At 33.6% G+C, this 19,868-nt stretch overlaps 1 protein-coding gene across 7 annotated transcripts in view; it reads right to left on the bottom strand.

Annotated features, from left to right (window-relative positions):
- Positions 1–19,868, bottom strand: part of LOC110113769 (branched-chain-amino-acid aminotransferase-like protein 1) — a 76,746-nt gene that overhangs the window by 41,669 nt on the left and 15,209 nt on the right. For 6 of the 7 annotated variants that reach the window (XM_020846453.2, XM_020846451.2, XM_028698630.1 and 3 more), the window contains 8 exons: positions 7,551–7,609; positions 4,521–4,623; positions 3,611–3,796; positions 3,429–3,529; positions 3,267–3,321; positions 3,022–3,108; positions 2,738–2,789; positions 2,404–2,489 (listed from right to left, as the gene is read on the bottom strand). In XM_020846453.2, the coding sequence (XP_020702112.2) occupies positions 2,404–2,489; positions 2,738–2,789; positions 3,022–3,108; positions 3,267–3,321; positions 3,429–3,529; positions 3,611–3,796; positions 4,521–4,623; positions 7,551–7,609 (729 nt within the window). The remainder of the gene's footprint in view (positions 1–2,403; positions 2,490–2,737; positions 2,790–3,021; positions 3,109–3,266; positions 3,322–3,428; positions 3,530–3,610; positions 3,797–4,520; positions 4,624–7,550; positions 7,610–19,868) is intronic. The other variant, XM_028698629.1, reaches the window with a different exon arrangement.

Below are 19,868 nucleotides of genomic sequence, written 5' to 3' on the forward strand. Positions count from 1 at the left end.
CTCTATAGATAAATGGATGATTATTATTTGCAATTGCTTCTGTTCTAGGAATGGTCAACATTTTAAATTTTATACAAGTTAGAAGTTATAATGTGTAATGAGTTAGTAGTATGTTTTTATGTTTGCTTCGTATCAACCTAAAGCGGTCATAAGGTGTGAGAGAAGGTCTCCACTTTCTTCTTGTTATCATTCTCCTTAAACTTCTTTGGAAAGAGCACTAGAGGTTGGACCAAGGAGTGGACCTTATTGTCTTTTTTTAAAGACTAAATATTGTTCTTCTTATGGAGCCTCACTCTTAAGTTAGAAGGCTTTTCCCCTTGAGCCTTATCCTTCCTTATAATGGTCAATACAAAGCCAATTAATTGGATGATATCTTGGATAACGAAGATGGGCTTTATTTGAGGAATAGAAGAGAGATGCTAATAGAAATAGCTAGTCTCCTAAAAAAATTGGCATAATCATTCCACTCTCTCGAATGGTCTTCTTCATACCCACCGATAAGATAGAGCACTTGCTAATTGTTAGATTGGTCCAAGAAGGACCGATCTAGCCTGGCCAAAACCAGGGTCAACCCCTAGTTTATTCCAAGCGAACCACACAACCGCTGGCCCCCCTTGTGGAGCCCCATTATTTGAATGCAAAATTAATGAGGGGCAATTTAGGGGGGAATTAAAATTGGGAGGGGCTGATTAGTAATTAATATTATTTGTAATCTCTAAATAGATGGAGCGGGTTAGGGTTAGGGTTTATGTTTTTTTTTTTTTAATTTGGTTTTCTCTTAGGTTTGTTTGAGCCTAGCCGTCGGCTAGAGATTGGGAGAGCTGGATCTTCCTCTCAAATTGAAGATCCATTGTATCTTGTTTGTTTTCTTCCATCTTTCATCAATTATTAAGTTTCCCTAGAGTTTTGCCACCAAATTTCTCTCAATAAATGGAATTACAAATTCCAACTCATGCCTATACCTATGGAAACCTCTCCCCGTATCGAAACAAAGGAGCATAACAGTTGTAAATAGAGGGTAGCTACAACTAGCAGATAAAGGACTGGAATACATAGATCAAATTTCGCTTATTATAGATCATTGTTAAGTGAGCTGCCTTGGTTCATACTTTTTGTAAATAACTTAGTTCTAATCAATGATGCATTTGCTAAAATAAATGAAAAATTAAAATAATAAAGAAATGTTTAGAAGATAAAAGAAAAGGTTTTGTAGAATATAGACTATATATTATACATAATTTTAGAGGATGTCATATTACTAATTATAAAAAATTATTACTAAAAAACAAATTGACACATAGTGTGATTAGTTTGACAATTGTATATTTAGTATAAAAAGCTTGCTAATCAACATAGAGACTTAAACATAAATTTTATAAAATCACAATTAAGTTAGCTATGTTATTAAATTTGACAGTTTACTCAATAAAGAAACATTGATGGTAATTTTAAGCATGAAAAAAAAAAAGAATGCAAGACAAAATGAAAAAAGTTAAATTATAAAATGATTATATTAGAAAGTTAGATGGAGTAGCATCTATTAATGAAAATTTTGAACTTAAGTGATTAAAATATATAAAACAAAAGGTGCAAGGGTCTGTTTGGGATTTTTTATAATTTTTCTTTTTAGATGGCAACCACGGACTTGTTTTGATAAAATTTTCTTGCTACTTATCAAAAAAATTTACAGTCAAACATATTTTTTTATAATCAAATATGGTAGTGTGCTATGTGCAAGAAAGAAGATGTTTGACTTTTTCAAAATGGCGAAGTTTATAATAATCATACTAGCTTTTAAAAATCTATTTTTGCTAAAACTTACAAAAAAGCTACCTCCATAACAACCACAAAAACAATAACAAGTCTTTATACCACTACGTGGGTTAGTTTGCATAAATCTTTTTTCCCATTGTGCCAAATTAAGAGTCAAATTCTCATGTAAATCTAATAAAAAAGTCATTTTCATAGCCACCATAAACAAATCTTAAATATAGCCATTATATGAGTAGATAACTTCAGTACCAAAGCATTAGAAAAAAAAAAGAGCCAAACAAATGTGACATTAATACAAGTTTTGTGAAAAATTGGCACATAATAGGTTCAAGATCTTGTACAACACACCACAAGAATTAATAAACAATGAGGATTCATAAAATTAGCCAAAAAAAGGTTGGGCTAGCAGTAATGATGATGATGATGATAAAAACGATGAGTTTGTCTCTAGATTTCATGTTTCATTTGCGAAACTTACTATAACAACAGAAGAGTAGAAAAGTTCAATCAAATTAAATTTGCTTAAATAGCTTAAGTTGCTGAAATATCAATCATCAATCCGGAACCAACAGCAAAATAGAAGTCCTAATTAAAGGAGTTAAAAGTAGAGTTGTCAGAAATGGAACTTACATTAGGTGAGTTGCGACGTGTAGTGGCAGTCACCAGAGTTATACCTTTCGAATTATCATAAACAGGCGGTTTCCATTCAGCAAGCACTACAGTGTCCACACAAAATTAAGCCTAATTATGCAGCCAAACCATATACACATTTATCATTGCTGGATTATGATATAATATGAGCAAAAATTCTGTTAAGTTGTCAATCCATCATTCTGATAGAGGTGAACTCAGTAGGGTTAACAAACAATCTTGCTCGAGTCTTTTGGAGGAACAAAAATTTAAGTGGATATAAATTTTAGAAAATATTCAGAAGGCTACGAAGAGATGATTGACTAAAGATAACCTATTAAAGTGCACCCATAGAGATTGAATCCTGGACTCATTCCAGAAGTAACCTGAAAGATATAGGTATGGGAAAAGTAAACAATATTTTAAATTGGGCAAATTCAATTGAAATATTTCATGCTAAAAAGAAGCTTCAGTAAAGTTAATAATAGAGCATAACAATATTTTAAATTGAGCAAATTCAATTGAAATATTGCATGCTAAAAAGAAGCTTCAGGAAAGTTAATAATAGAGCATTTTCATGGGATAAAATGAAGCCTTACAATAGGATGACAAAATTACCTTTTTACCCCGTGTTAGAGTGAGCCTGATGTGAGCATTGTCAAGCATGCCATTCAAATTGAGTGTCGTGAAAATAGCATCCTTGATCTAAAATATAAGTGAACCGGAAGTTTATTGAGGTTGAATTAGAGACATACTTCATTGAATACCATGAATCTAATCAAATTCAAATTTTAAGGACTTGGAATCCTTGATGGCATAATAAGAAATTACAATCAAAATCAAAGAACAAAATAGATTCCAACCGCTTCACGACTTGGAACATTGATGAAAGCTAAGGCTTTGGCCGAGTCAAACAACCTGAATAAAAAGAAAAAGTTTTTGTTGCAATCAAAGGCCAGTAATATTACATCTTATTCAAGAAAAAAAAAGGTTCTTTGAACTAAATACTAGTCCAAACTGAATACCTGTCAAGATGCTCATTTAGCTTAAAGACCTTCCCATCATAGATACGAAGTCCCTCCCAAACTGCATCTCCTCCTTGTACAACTGAATCAAACACTGAGACCTTCAGAAGTAAATGGTCAGACATAATAAATAAACAAGATTTCCAAGCATTATCTAAGACATTAAGCATAAATAGAAATACCTTTGCATCTTCTCGAGGTAAAATTTCATCACCTACCCAAACGAGTATTTTCTCATTGGCAGGGACAGGAAGACTTGGAGCAGGTAAAGAATGTTGCAGAGAAGAGGTTCGTCTCACATGGCGCCTAAGCATTTTGTAGAATGGCAAACTTTGTTCAAACAAGTCATATAGAGCTGGAGGAAATGGCTGGAACAAATGGATTGAATGAAAAAACTAAGCACAGACATAAAAAATAGAAGAAAAAAAAAATACGAGTGATGAGATGATTGTATTAAGGGAAACTGAAAAGTTAGCCTGCTTGTATAGTTTAATTTTATAAAAAGAATTAAGTTTCCTTAGTCTACACTAAATTACAGAATCAACCCAGCAGCTTTAAGCTTTGACCTCTAAAGTATGGTTGCTATCTTGCTACCAGAATGGTGAGCACAAAAAAAAATAAAAATAAAAATTCTTCCAAAAAAGTTAATAATTTCACAGGAAGAAAACTCGGATAACATGATAGTGTTGACTACATCATTATATATAATATATAAGAAAGAAGGATCACAGAAATATGAAAATTTACAAATCCTGAATGAAATGTAGAGATGATATGATCTGCGACAAGGATCCAACCCTCTAAACTAAGAGAACATGGTAGGTTGATAACATACATATCAGCCCTGCCTTTACACTCTGCAGGAAAAATAAATAAATAGTATATCGAAGTATTGTCCCTGTGCATCTAGAACTCTGAAAAAATAGCACTTCATCAATAAGTTGACTGAACAAACGGGGAGGGGTATAACAAATGGCATTAAAATCATTGATGATATACATGGAATGAAAGAAACATACACTACATTTCAGCATCACCAACATGTAGATCACTCCATAACTTAAAGCATGACCCACAAATGAGAATTCATACCACTGGATATGCTCGTGATGCTTTGAAACCCGTTGATTTGTGTACGCTACTGTACCACCATGGGGCCCAAATTCCATCTATTGGTTTTGGACCAGCTTCCCACCTGTGTCCATCAGCAAAATTTAAGCAATCATAGTCAGAAAAAAAAAAGCATTTGTAGCACAAAATTAGCACAACTTATTTCTAAAACTATCCTTGTTAGACTTATGCAAATCAGCTAATGTAGCATTTACATCAAAAATGTGTTCCACTACCATCAGGATGGAGCACACAAATCATTTCACTGTTGGGCTTTGAAATGAACAGTTCATATAACTTTCAAGGACATGTATCTACTACGTGATCGTATTAGGAAGTTTGCAAAATAACCCATATATTCCTCAAAGGCTAAAACCCTTGAGTAATGAATCGTAGGGCATATTTAATAGGGTACAACTCTCCATTAGCTAAGGTCAACTTGAATTTGCCATCTTAGACAAACACTCACCCTAGGTCTACAAAATAGCATTGAATGACTATAACCCATAGTTGCCAATAAGGATCATTCAATCAGGTTAAGTCAACAACCTTCTCTGACTAAATAGACCAGGGACCACAACAACTTGAGACGACGGAACCATAGGAACTTGATCGAGTTCATCATCATTTCCCCCGCAATCTGTTTCAAGTGAAAGATAATAAATTTCAAATCCTAAAATATTAAATTCGCTACTACTATACATTAGGTGCTTAGTGCCTACCTAACAACTAACATTTAATCAAAACTGCTCTCCTATCATCGAGAAGGCCAATTAACCATAGGGTATTACACTTATAGAAAACCTGAACTCAGATCTTAAAATCCTAATGAAATGACGGTGATATCTCTAGGTAGTATCTTATCTTCAATCCAATCTACCTTTGAAAACTTTCACCTGAAACTTAATCCATTAAAACTCTCCTAAAATACAGAGAGGCCAGGTCGCAAAATTATTGGAGCCCACAAGCTGCCCTTTGTCGAATCATTTTATATCATACTGGGACACCAAGCCATAACTTGTTCTTTCCACTTGCTCTACACCTAGAGGGATATGGTGATGTGGATTCGGTTGGGTATCCCAACACTCAACACTGGTCACAAGTTGGTGTGTGTTTCTTGATGCTTATTTGATCTCATGAAATAGTAAAAAAGCAACATTATATATCTAAATCATCTACTACATCTAAATACCACACAATATTTATAGCATGTTCAAATATTATTTGGTTTGAAATATTTATATTCCTCATAACAATCTACTCCTATACATGCAGATAATCCATCCAAATTTCTGCCAATCTGGTTTATCATTGAGTAGACAAAACATATTGAAGTTGATTGTACTCAATTCAGAAAGCTTTTGATAATCGAATTAGTTATATTCTTCACATTTCTACAAACATTGTAATTGTAAACTATTCACCCTTAGAAAATTGAAATGTTGCGCTAATGCACGAACCCTCGCTCTCTCAAGCTTTTAGGTTCCATTCTTCCCAAGGTAGATTGGAATTTAAATTAACCAGATTTTCCCTAAGGACAGTGTTAGAGTTTATTTAGTTATGAGGTTCCACTTCGTATGAGCGCAAGCCCTAATAGTTAATTATTCATAACACATAGAAGAGCATTCTTGATTAAGGATAAAATTATATTTAATTGTTCAAGAAGAGTAGAAGTGTGCAAGTGTTTTAGTTTTAGTTATGGGGGGAAGAAGGTATACCCGATCAAGATCTCATGGTTCAGTCATCCCGGATACACCGTAAGTTTCAGTCTACTAACACTAACAACCATTGATTGTAGTGTCCATAGAATTTGATTAGCAACCATGGGTTGCCTCCTCTCAGGAATCTCGAGTAAACTGAAGCGAAGAGATGAGGATTTTAATTTGGTTTGGTTTGGTTTGGGTTAGAACTTATGGCTCTGCTTAAGAGTTGCCCGTAGTTTTTTATATTTATGTTAGGTCTTACAACCCCGTTTAGGAGTTGCCTGTGTTTGGATTCGGGTTGGGTCTTACAACTTTGCTTGGAAGTAGCCCGTGTAGAAGTTTTGTTTGGAAGTAGCCCATAGAGGGGTCTAGGGTTAGGTTGCTACCTAGATGTTTCTCCTAAAAGTTGGACTTACGGTTTCTATTAGAAGTTGTCAGTTGGTGGGTCTTACAACTTAGCCCTATAGGCTAAGCTGTCTGGAATTAAGTGTGAATAGGTTTTAGGATTATTTCCCCAATGCATGAGACTTACTGCTTCACTTAGAAGTTGTCAATAGATATATGTTAAGGAAAGTTGGGCTATACCCATAGAGCTTCTTGTTTGTAGTTATTTGCTAGCGTTGCACTATATTGTAGTTTTTAGTTGTTTACTAACTCGACATTAGTAGTCTGCTATAGTACCATGTTTTTTTTTCTTTCAGTACTTTCTTTAGCGGTTAGTTTCAATAGTTAGCTTTACTCTTCCAGCATTAATTTTATTTTTTTTGTGCTAACTTTCATTTACTTGTTTGCAGGTGTTTGTGGCCAGCAGTTACCGTAGATGGAACTTGCAGTTGCGGGGGCTGTAATTTGCAGCTGCATAAACATATTTATGAAGGCAGGGAAATGACAATAGCATCAATTACTTGTGGACAAATTAAAGCTTCCTGATAAACTACCATAAATTCTAGGGGAGATATCAATGAGATATGTATTAATTACATGATTAAATACTACCTATAAATTCTAGCTAGAAATACATATAATTAAGTAGTATAGATTTGAATATTTAGCTTTTAGAAATATAATTATTTGCATTTTATTAGGATAAATCTAATCAAGCAAATCATTCGTTCACTGTTTTATATGATAACTATTCTTCTTTATATAATGAGTAGAAGGCTCTAGAGGAGGATATGCAATTTCGTGCATCAAGCTTTATTTATTATATACATCTATATCTTCTGTAACTATAATAATAACAATTTTTCCATCAAAATAGAAAATGTTGCAGTAAATACAATAAAATTGAGAAAAGCACTTCACATACTTCAACATCGAAGATTGAAAAGGAATACCCAAGTCATAGCAAAGACCACGGAGAGTTCCCTGTAGAAGAATTGAAGAATAATTTCAATGTTGAACTTTTGTTTTGCGAGAACAATATAATAGAAAACTTTATTACAGTTTTCAGTAAAGTAATGTAAAATGCCTGATCAGAATATAATTCATGCTGACTAGGAATGCAAGTTCAAGTTTTCATCAGCTATGTCAACATGCTAATATGATAACTAAGCATATCAAGTCAATTAAATGGATGTTATGCATTATAATGCTGTTCACATTGTTTTTTAAAAGATGTTTCTGTCTTAAAACAAATTTTTTAATAATTTTCAAAATAAATCTTCTTTATTTTAAGCTAAGATCACATTAACTTACTTAATTCACCTAATTTAAGTATCTAGATCTTCCATTTCTTGCTTCAGATATATTATGCATCTCATTATTCTTCTTACATAGTATTTAACCTCCAAAACAAAACATTAAGAGAAATAACTGTGAATTCACTTACTACCCTTAGTGTATATCATATTACTTCCACTAATTTCATTTATTGAAACCACATTTCTTTTCTTGATTGATAACCATTTAAATCACTTCACTGCACAATCAAGTCTCATTACCTGCATAGGATCTCTTTTAGTACTCTCGGGAAACTTCAAGGAGAATTTATTGATGAAACTATCTATTTTAATCCGCATCAAATTTAATTCAACTTTAAAATTCATCTTTGTCTCTTTTAATAATCTACCTTGAAAATCCAATTTGCTCTTTTAACAAGTTTTGGAAGACTAACATATCACCTTTTAGCTGAACCGCCTTATTCACATATTATTCTCTTTTAATTACTTTCTTTACACTCATAAATATGCATCTACAACTATTACTAAATGTCGTGCAATTAAGCCTTTTTTAAAATCTTATTGCTATTGCAAAAAAATAATATTTTTCCTTCTTAATAGAAAACAATTCAATTCAATAACCCCACTTTTAAAACAAAGTGCACAATCGAAAGTTGGTATCAAGGAATGTTGGTCTCAACCAAATTCACAGCTAATAAAGATAGGATAACCAGCGGTGATAAATTAGAAGGGGCATATAGTGCATCGTAGGATGAGAATTCAGTGAGTATGAAAAGGAATGAGACATAGAAATGTGATGTGAGAAATTAAATTTGATTTTACATTAACGTGCAAACTTGCAATCATGGATACATACATGTTTGAATGAATGGGGAGAGTGCTTTGTCACATTCTAAAGTGGATCTGAAAAAGAAATAAAAGTTTCTCACTAATGCAAGGCGATTCCAAGAATTAGACCTCACAACACAGTGGAAATTATGGATAAATAAATTAAAGTATAAAGAAAGTAATAAAAAGAAATAATCATCATAGTTTAGGATGATAAAACTTTCAAAGTGAGAAATTGTTAGTGTTCTAAAACATTATGAGAGGAAAATAGAAACTTTATATTGATCCAAACCTATGATGCACCGACATTTCTCCTCAGAGAGGCGTGCAGTGTCCGACACGTATCTAACACGACACGCGTCCGACAAGCCGAAAACATGTCTAATTAAAAATATTAAATAGAAATTGGACACGCGTGTCGGCAACACGCATATCATAAATATGTAATGATTTTTTAAATATAATTTATTGTATTTAAAATTTTTACTTATTTAAAATATAAAAATTAAATTATTTCCCATCCACAATACCAAATCAATCATCCGCACTTAATACCCCATTCATCAAATATTCTCATTTTCATTTCTCGTTGGCGGGTTACAACTTTGATTTCACAATGCTCGATGTCATCTCAACATCGACGACTGACGTCTCTACAACATCAACATTTCAAAACGATATCCATATCAAAGTCTGACGCAGTTTTTACATTGATGTTTGATGCTAGCAATTTCTACACCCATAACTTGATATCTCATATTTGTTCAATGTCATCTTAACATCGATGACCAACACCCTCTAAACATCGACGGTAAACACCCTCTTAACATTGATGCCCAATATTTACTTTATAACATCAATGCCTGACTCTCGACAACATTGTCATCTCCTCTCTCGATGACTGATAAATGGCACCAACACCCGATTCTCGGCATCCTAATATTAATCATTTTAAGCGCAAATTCCAATTAAATGACTTATTATTTCTAAATTATTTTTTAAATTATACTTATTCAATTTTTATAAACTATTTTTAAAATATAAAAATTATAATACCATATCCAACCCGTGTCCTATATTTTCAATATTTGACGTGTCTTGTATCTGTGTCGTGTCGTATCCGTGTCGCCATGTCCATGTCTGTACATCATAGATCCAAGCTTGATTGAAGTTAAAATGGCTAGCTGTATTGGAACATTGTCATAGTACTTTGTTGAAAATCCCTAAAGGTTGCTTCTTGCAGCCCGTAACCTATTTTCTGCAGATATTAATTGGCAGCTTGTTCGTGTAATACATTTAGGGGCTGTTTGGTTGCCTGAAAAAGAAATGTAGTGTAAAGTAAATGCAATGTAAAGTAAATGTATTGTATTTCGAATACGTTGAGACTGTTTGGTTGTCTGCAAAATAAACGCAGGAGAACTATTTCCCTTGTTTGATTAGGTAGATCCAGAGTAAAGTAAAAGTTATTTTTAAAAAAATAATTTGATAGAAATCATGGATACTCGTGCAACCATCTGTTAGTATTTTCATCAAAACCTCTCACATCGCCATTTTCCAATTTCAATATTTTTTGTTATATTCATAAGACTCGAATTGAAGGGCTCTTAGGCATTGTTTGGGATAAAATATTACTTTCTAAAGCTGCTTTTTAAAACATTTTTTTTCAGCTATTCATAAGCCTCGAATTGAAAGGCTCTTAGGCATTGTTTGGGATAAAATATTACTTTCTAAAACTACTTTTTAAAACATTGTTTTTTAGCATATGAAGGACATTCAAGGAAAATTCAAGGAGACTCGCCGGATTTGAATTGCTTGAGCATTGAGCGCACCAACCTACCACCGGATTGGAACATCGCCGAATTGGATAAGCTCTGTTCAGCTCTGGAACGATAATTGCAGTGATGAGATTGTCAATTTCAAGAAAGATTCCCACAAGGTGATGTATCCATAAAAACAAAATCTTTTTTATTTTGTAGATTCGTATTAAAAGTGGAGTTTTGCAGCAGCAGAACGGGGAATCCAAAAGTCGAAGCGATGGCGTCGGAGCTTTCTTGCCGTTGAAAGTTATTCCGACGAGGAATGAAGAAAAAACTCTGAGTATCTCGTCGTCGGAACTTCGGGCTCTGGCAGCCACTGCATCGGCGGTCGCCAGCGACAATCGTATCAGTCAGTCGGCACCATCGACTTCGGTTGGCAGCGCCTACTTGGTTTTGCAGGCTCAGAGGAAAGCGCGGCGAAGAACGCGGGGAATAACGCGGAACTCGCCTGCGATATGAATGGCGTTAAAGAGTATCCGAGGCGGGCGCCACCGCGAGCACAATCGATGAGGAGAAGACGAAGCTTCTGAAGAGTAACATGAAAATCAGAGAGGCCGAGCACGGCCGAGCGAATAAGCGCCGTGGAAAAGGGACGGAGATCGTCAAGGAAGGCGACGATGATGGTGGCGTAGCAGAAAGCCTCACGCGCGGCCCGGCGGTGAGTGTCGAAGTTGCCGGTTTGGTGTCGACCAATGACATAGATTGCACCGTCTCTTCTCGGCTCCCTTGTCGTCGTTCGACTTCGTTCATTCGCGTGAGAGCGACAGACCGCACGGATCTCTCCTTCCTTTCTTTCGTTGCTATTCGACTTCGGCTCCCTCTTGGCTATTCGACTTCGCTCTTCGCAGGAGGGATGGCAGGAGGCTGGTTCTTGAGCGAAGAATTTCAAACCCGCTCATTTTGAGCGGCTTTCGAAGTCGCAGGATCTGCCTCCCGTAATACATGCCTAATGCTTCGGAGGATTTTCTTTTGTTCCGCTCAAAATTAACCAAACAGCCGAATTTAGTAAATACATATATTTATTTTACTTTACCCTCCTAATTCAAGCAACCAAACAGCCCCTTAGGAAAGTTGCCTCCTGCAACCCATGAACTACTATTTGAAATATTAATTGGTAGCTTGTTGTCCATGGAATGCAATTAGGAATGTTTTATTGCTGGTGAATTCCAAGATAACTTCACAAATTGTGGAATATCTGTCTACAAGAAAAATCGTGGAGTGGGTGTTTGAATTGATGTTTTCCATTACGATATTTACAAATAGATTCTCTTATATATTTTTGGTGTAATTATGCATACTTCCTACCTTGATCATTCCCACTTTATTGTATCAAGTACAGCAGCTGACCTTCCACATATTACTGGTAGTCCTTGTGTATTAAATCATTTTCTTTCAGCCAAGAGAAATTGTAGTGAAATGGAATAGAATTCTTTGGCCTCTTTCTGACATGTTAGCAAAGCCTGTTTACTTCACGAAAGTGAGATTGGCGATGGCTTCCCTCACTGGGTTAAGCAAGGCCAGAGAGGAGGGTAGTTTATCTTCCTCTTTACCAAGCCTCGCCATTAATCCATTCTCTTTTGTGGATCACTCCCCACTCCATATTACTTCTACTAAATTGTAGGAATTACCACCAATAGTCACCTGATCCAAATGGAAGGAAAACTTGGATACCCACACGATGCAACATATCCTCCCCATACAATTTTGGATACTAAAAATGCGATGTATTGGCTCATCAACTACATGGAAGAGCATATTGACTCTATTGGGTTCACAATACTGCAAAAGCATTCAGAAAAAGGCTATGATGCACCGACACTCCGCTTAAAGAGGATATGCAGTGTCGGACAAGTGTGGGACACGGACACGCGTCGGACACGGCATGGACACGTGTCCGACACAGCATTGGAGTGTCGCAATTTAAAAAATTAAAATTAAAATCGGACACGCGTGTCCGGTTATTAAATGAGGTATCGCTAGGTACATGCTCGGTATCGCTAGGTACATACTCGGTACCGCTCAGTACATGCTCGGTATTGCTCAGTACATGCTCGGTATCGCTAGGTACATGCTCGGTACCGCTCAGTACATGCTCGCCTCAGTACATGCTTGGTACCGCTCAGTACAAACTCGGAACATGCTCGGTACTGCTAGGTACATGCTCGATACTGTTAGGTACATGCTCGGCACCACTCGGTATCTTCCCATACAAACAACTTACGAACTTTAAAAACAAGCAAAACTTCAAAATTACTCTTACAATAAAATTTTGTTCCGGGGGCGCTGCCCCCGCAAACTCCCGCAGGGCCGCTGTGTCGCCGTGTCCGTGTCGGTGCATCATAGGAAAAAGGTCAAGATGTTTTATTTTTATATTAAAAAAATAAGGGATGATCAGAGTCACCAAATACAAATACAACCGTGGATATATTTGAGCCCAATGATTAATGTGGAGGATGTGTGCAAAAGTAAATGGAACCAGTTAAGAAAACCATAACCTACAATTAACTTGTAGACCTCAACAAGGATCTTGATGAAATTCACGGGAGAATTCTTAGAATCCGCCGGCTACAATAGATCGAAGAGGTTTTTGCTGAAGTTGGAAGAACGGAGAGCAAAAGATGAAATATGATTAGAAAGACTAAAAACACCATACAAATAGAAATCTTTACTATTGCTACTAATGATTTGGAGCAGGTCAAGTAATTGCTCATCCTAAAGATTCAAGGCAAGCACAAAAAGTAGCATATTGTGTGGTTTCTGCAAAATAAACAAAAAACAAAAAACAAACCTCTAAAGGGATGCATGCTAGAAACTGCATGATAAACCAATCAACCATGACCATTCAAAGCAACGTGGGAATCACCACAGAGACAGTCTTGCCTACCAAGCAAACACAAAAAACTCAAATCAGAAATATGGAGACAACCTTTACAAGATTACTCTTAACAAAGAACAACTTGATCCTTTGTACGAGCCGAGAAGGCAACCACCAACACCTCTCTAATAGCCAAGATAGATAATTTCCAAATAGGCCTTAATTGTATGAAGGAAGAATATGAATTGTTGATAATTAATTCAGAAGCTACAAATCAAATGAAAACTTGTGCTCAACTATTCTCATCATGTACTCCCAAACTTAGCCATCTTAAAGTTAAAATTTATTGATGGATATTTATCTCCAATTATTTGGATTGAAGCCTTTATAATTAACTCTATTATCTACCTTAGGTTAGTCTTACACGTTCCCAATCTATCCTATAATTTACTTTTGTTAGAAAAATTTTCAAAGATTGTAATTATAAGGTTATTTTCTCACAAGATTGCTGTGAATTTCAGATTCAGAATTCGAGGAAGAAGATTTACAATACTAGTGAGCATTGGGTCTGCATTATTTGGACAAGGACACCGGCGAGAGTAAACAAGCACATACTATGAGTTGGGCATCCTCTTCTCCTAAAAGAAAATAACGAATAAAGTTGTGACATTTAATGTTAAGACATCATAATTTTCTTTCTGTCAAAAAACCTATTGCCTTCCTTATTTATAAATAATAATATTCTTCAATGTAAAATTTACCAATTGCTACTGCTAATCATCAAAGAGAGGTCTTTAAATCTAACGTATAAACTCACTAAACCTTTTTCTCACACTAACAGTGATATTTGAGGCCCTTCTCAATCATTAAATCTTTCGTGAAAACAGTGGTGTAGTACTGTTGGCTTTATTAGTTAAAAGACTAAACCGATGCGAATTAAACATTTATAAACTTCCATAATATTGTTAAAACTCAATACTCTACTAATATCCAAATATTGCATTCAAATAAAGACATAGACTATTTTAATCGACTTTTAGGAAGCTATTTAAATTAAAATGACATAGTGCATCAAAACTTTTGTTCTCAAACTCAAAAAAATGGTATTACTGAACGAAAAAATTGAGACATGTCTGAACAATGGCCAAAGCCATGACCACAAACATAGAGTCAATAACTAGTCTACATTACAAAATCATCCTCCACTACAAAACCTCAAGACAAACAAGGACTTCAATAACTGAACATAAAATGGTGAGACCGAATTTAAGTGCATGTCATCATTGCACTCCGACCGTTATCAAGATTCGAACTCCAACCATTGTCAAGATTCAAACCAAGATCTCTAGCATGAAGTCTATCTCATGGAAAGCTCTCAGTTTGGTTCCCATCGAGTCTATGTAGTGTGAGAAGGCCACTCATGTCAAACCCCCACCACCAATCAACCTGACGTCTCTCTACAAGCTCATTTATATCCTATACTTGCTCGCATCAAACTACTCTTCAACAAGTAATCACTTCATGTGCTCACCACCTCCTGGGACATCTCCTTCAAATTCCCCCCAAGTCCTTAAGGTCTCCATTGTAGTTTAGGACATCACATACATTCATTGCATCCCATCCATGTTCTCCATTTCAATTCAAATCCTACGCACATGCCAATGCTTCATATTCATAAACCTATAATGCATTTCACAAGCCCATCTCTCAAACAACTTCTCATCATGCTTCACTAATCCTACAAGCAACAACCCATCACATCGCACATGTTCACAACACAAACCCGCACTTGACCCACATTTTGTGACACAAACTCAACTTACATCCATCCATGCATTTGTGCTTGTCATGCAAACCTCACACTCAACCAACATCTCGTGCCAAACCCCCTCTTTAAAAAATCAAGTTCATGCTACAAAATTTTCAGCCAAATCAACCTAGTGGTATGCATAATGACTTCTAAACTAGCAAAAATTTTCTTAAAGATTAATGAAGCGCTTTTGCTAATACTGTTGATTGTTCTTCCCCATCTCTTCCTAGTCGAGATAGATTTCCAATTTGGCACATTTTCTTTAGGAAGAATTTCATTCTTCTATCTTCTATGGAATGAATTTCCCTAGCACAATTATATTCAATTATCTCTACTTCTCCATCTAACAACCTTTCAATTCTTTGAAGTAAAGTTTCATTTACTCCAGAAAAATTAATGCAATGCAAGATGCTTACAATATCAATTATTAATATTGAATTTTATTTGTATCAAAATAGTTAATTATTTAGTTTATGTTGTTTGTCCTTATTTGTCATTTTGATTGAAGGGTAAAATTACCATTTGTTATTTAAGATATGCTTAACATTATTTAATTTTAATAGGATAAGAAACTATATAAATTTATTAATCCTATAATAAATTGTAGGCCTTACGTTGTAATTCAGATAACTGATGATGGAATATAGAAAGAATTTACTTCTGGCATGCCCTCTCACGATTGATTCTCCATTCTAGAATTTTCTCATGCATTGCTCTCTCCACCACATTCTCCCTTCCTTTGAAATCATATTTCCTCTAACCTTCTCAATTTTTTTCTCCCATCTCTTCGATTCACCTATACTAAATTCTTCTCTTCTTAACAATCAAAATATTAATAAAAAATGTCCATAATGGTCTTCTCCTTTTTTGTTTCACCGCACATGATCAAGCAAGACATTCATGTTTTCAAAATGTTGGGCCATTAAAAAAGAAAGTTAAGGATGTCACATTTTTTATAACAAAATATCATTATCAAGCATAATCAAAATAAAAAGTAGTACATAAAGAGTAGAACAATATAAATCATCATTACTAGTATACCCAACTATAATTTGGGGTTAACTAAAATAAAATGGCAAAATATTCAATAATAAGTAGTCTTAAAAAATAACAAAGATTGTGAAAACCGGACCGGACATAAAACTAGAAAATAAGAGGTCTAAGGTTCAATGATTTGACCAGAGTTGAACAACAATTGAATTGAATAATGTAATAAATATTAAAAATAAGTAAATATGATCTAAATGATGAAATAATGATGCAAAAATGCAAAAAATATCTTTGATAATTCTAAATTTAAACACCTCAATCCTAAGATTTAGCTCACATTTAATATAAATTTGGTTCACATGTAAGCTTATAATTAATATAAATCATTGCTAACTTATCTTATGTTTAAATATAAATTTACACTTATAGATCATATATAAATTTACATTATAAATTTGCACATATAGATCATTTATAATTAATAAGTACATAAAAATTAATCTTATATAGTAAATAATTAAAAATGACTTTTTTATTAGATTTAAATGAAAATCATACTCTTAATATGACATAACGGGGAAAAATGATTCTTGTACCTGACCCCACGAAGTGAGATTGTCACGACCTGGCCCGGATGCTCGATCTAACGAGGTGAGAACAAAAAGTCGGACGATATTACATTTCCATCAACATAATAATAATTCATAAACATAAACTTTTCAATTAAATGAAGAGCCACGACTCACAAATGAAACTAGAATCACTCAATGTCAATACTAATCATTTTCATCAATTATTTTACATGTCGTCATTTGCACGTCGTCTTCTATAAACATATTCTTCCCTATCAGCCATTCCAAGAACTTGAAATCTTACATGAAAATATTAGTTGATGAAATGAGTTTACGAGGTAAACTCAGTAGGTAACTGTTAAAACAATCAATATGAATATTCTTTATTTACAATACACTTATAATCTTTAATATGCATATAATCATTTCTTAATTTTATTTCATTCATTTGAGTAATTTATACATATCCTATCATTTTCCTTTAAAATATTTTAAAACATTTTAAAACTTTCATATTTCATTTTCCCAATTAATTCGTACAGAAGCACCGTCTCAATGTACCCAAAGGTATAACCTTCTCCATTTTTCCTTTTCCATTTCCATGATATTTTCCTTTTTACGTGCACAAGTATGACGTCCCCAGACAGTACCATAAGGGGGTGAACTCTTGTAGTTTTCATACATTCATTTCCCTTTCTTTTCCATTTATTTTGAACCTTTTTTATTCATTTTTCATATGTCATTTCTTAGTTTACATATTTCCTTAATACATACATGTATCATATAATATTTTTTTTTTCATTCATATACATAATTTTATTCATATTATTTGATCCTTTTATTTTCTGTCGTAATAATATTTACATTTATTTATGCATTTAAACTTCCAATATTTCACACATAATAGTCTTTAAAAATAAAACCTTGAAAGCACTATTATAATACAAAACATTATATCATATTTGAAAGAATAATACAAAATATTGAATTTCATAATTATAATTACCCACTTGAATGTTTTAGCTTCAATACTTTCCAACTTTCAACTCTTGCAACAAACTTTTCCGAAAATTCTCTTATTAATGTCGATTCTTCACCTAGCAGACAAGGTTAGTCAAATTCTTTCTAATCCATCAATATTAAAATTAAGAATTTCTCCAAAATAGATAAGATATAAAATTCTTAACTCGTGTCTTTTACCTCCAAAAATCTTTCTTATTTGTTGAGTCACACTCCCTCAAATTTTTGATTTCTTCCTTTCCTTCTAAAATTGCCATAAAATAAATTTTAAGAATTTATTCTACAAAATCTAACATAAGACATATGATAAGAAAATCACTTACAAAAAGAAGATTATTCCAACTCAAAATCCATCTCCTTCCTTTCCCGAATTCTTCAAATCTCTTCCTTTGCCCTTAATGAAACACCCTCATTATTTTAATGATTGTTTAGATGAAAAATTAGGGAAAGATTTATACATAAATAAAGAATTAAAAACAAACCTTCTTCTCTTTCTTCCTCTCAGTCGTTCCTCTCATTCATTGAAATTTCTCCCAATTTAGCACTTCCTTAATGATAAGAATGAAAAGGAATGGTTAATTCTTATCCTCGGAGGAATCATTTGCTAAAATTGAAAAAATGGAACTTACCTCGCTCTCGCACGAAGCCCTCGACTGTCCGCCCTCTTCTGTTCTCAAAATAGGGGTTTCACGATCCCTCTTTGGTTCGCGATTTAATAGGGAGGGGGCCAGCCGGTTCAACCGAACAGGCCGAATGAACTGGTCATCACAAAGATAAATGCTTGATGTTGTTATTATTGTATAATATATAATTAAGTAAATAAATAATTTAAACAGATAAAAAATTAAATATTATTAACTAAAAAAATAAATTTTACTCATATTAAAAAAATTAATTAATAAATTAGTTTAAAAATATTTAGTGCATGTTTGTGAACTTAAGAACTTTAACATAATTATTTAGTCCCATATCAATTGAAAATTTTATCTTAGTATTATTTATATAGCATTTTTTATTTCCAATGCATGTGCTAGGAACTCTCAAAGGGTGCTAGAGCAATGTACTTGATTTGGCACTTTTGACAAAGCATTATTGTGGAAATTTAATGCTCATTATAAATGAAAACATGTTTAATTAAATGAACTTGTTTTAAGCTAAATATTTTATACTAAACTTATTAAATTAATGTAACTAATTGTTTAATGGGGTAGCAATTGAACCGACCAATTTTAAGAAATTGACACCCATTCGTCGCCAATAATCCGATCGAGCATTTCAAAACTGGACATTCCGGTCCAGTTTTTAAATCTCTAAAAATAATAATTATATAGTAGAGAAATAAGAAAAACAAATATTTCATGATATTAAATCAAAGAATGGAACACGAATATAATAATTAATTGCATGCACAAAGTCAAACAATATAAACTAACAAGAAGACAATAACATAAATAAATTTAATAAATTAATGATGCTATAAATCAAACAAATCAAATAAAGGCTAACAGTGACAAGCAATCTAAAAATTAAAGAAAGAGAACAAAGATTTGGCGAATATGATGGACTGAAAAAAAATTTTATAGCAAATGTCCAGTTCTCATTTTGTTAAGAAACTATGGTTGAAAACAGTAGTCTAGCTGCCCACTTTTCATCATTTCGGGAGAAGCCACAAATGTATTTCTTTGGTAAAGAAATAATAACTTACTCCCTAAGTCAGCAATCTTATTTAGTGCAATTGAAGATACGAGAAAATTAGAAAAATCAAGTACATAAAAAAACTTAAGAAAGCTACTACCACATTAACCTGCAACAAGAAAGGCTGTCAATAAGATTACACAAAAATACAAAAACATGGCTAGTTAAAGAAAAACTCAACATTAAAAAAAACCCCAATAACACCTTTTTTTAATTGTTGAGCCCTTCAAGGCCATTTTCATATAACAATCAATCAAGAACTTCATGCTAACCAAACATTATGACAAGAAAATCAATATGTGATTTGCAACCGTACACAGCATAATGAATGAAATTTCACAATAGTCATGGCAAAGAAACCAATGTTTTATAATGAATTTGGTTCACTGGAAACAATA

The sequence above is a fragment of the Dendrobium catenatum genome, unplaced genomic scaffold (assembly GCF_001605985.2).
Source record: "Dendrobium catenatum unplaced genomic scaffold, ASM160598v2 fragScaff_scaffold_1117, whole genome shotgun sequence".
Classification (NCBI taxonomy): Eukaryota; Viridiplantae; Streptophyta; class Magnoliopsida; order Asparagales; family Orchidaceae; genus Dendrobium; species Dendrobium catenatum.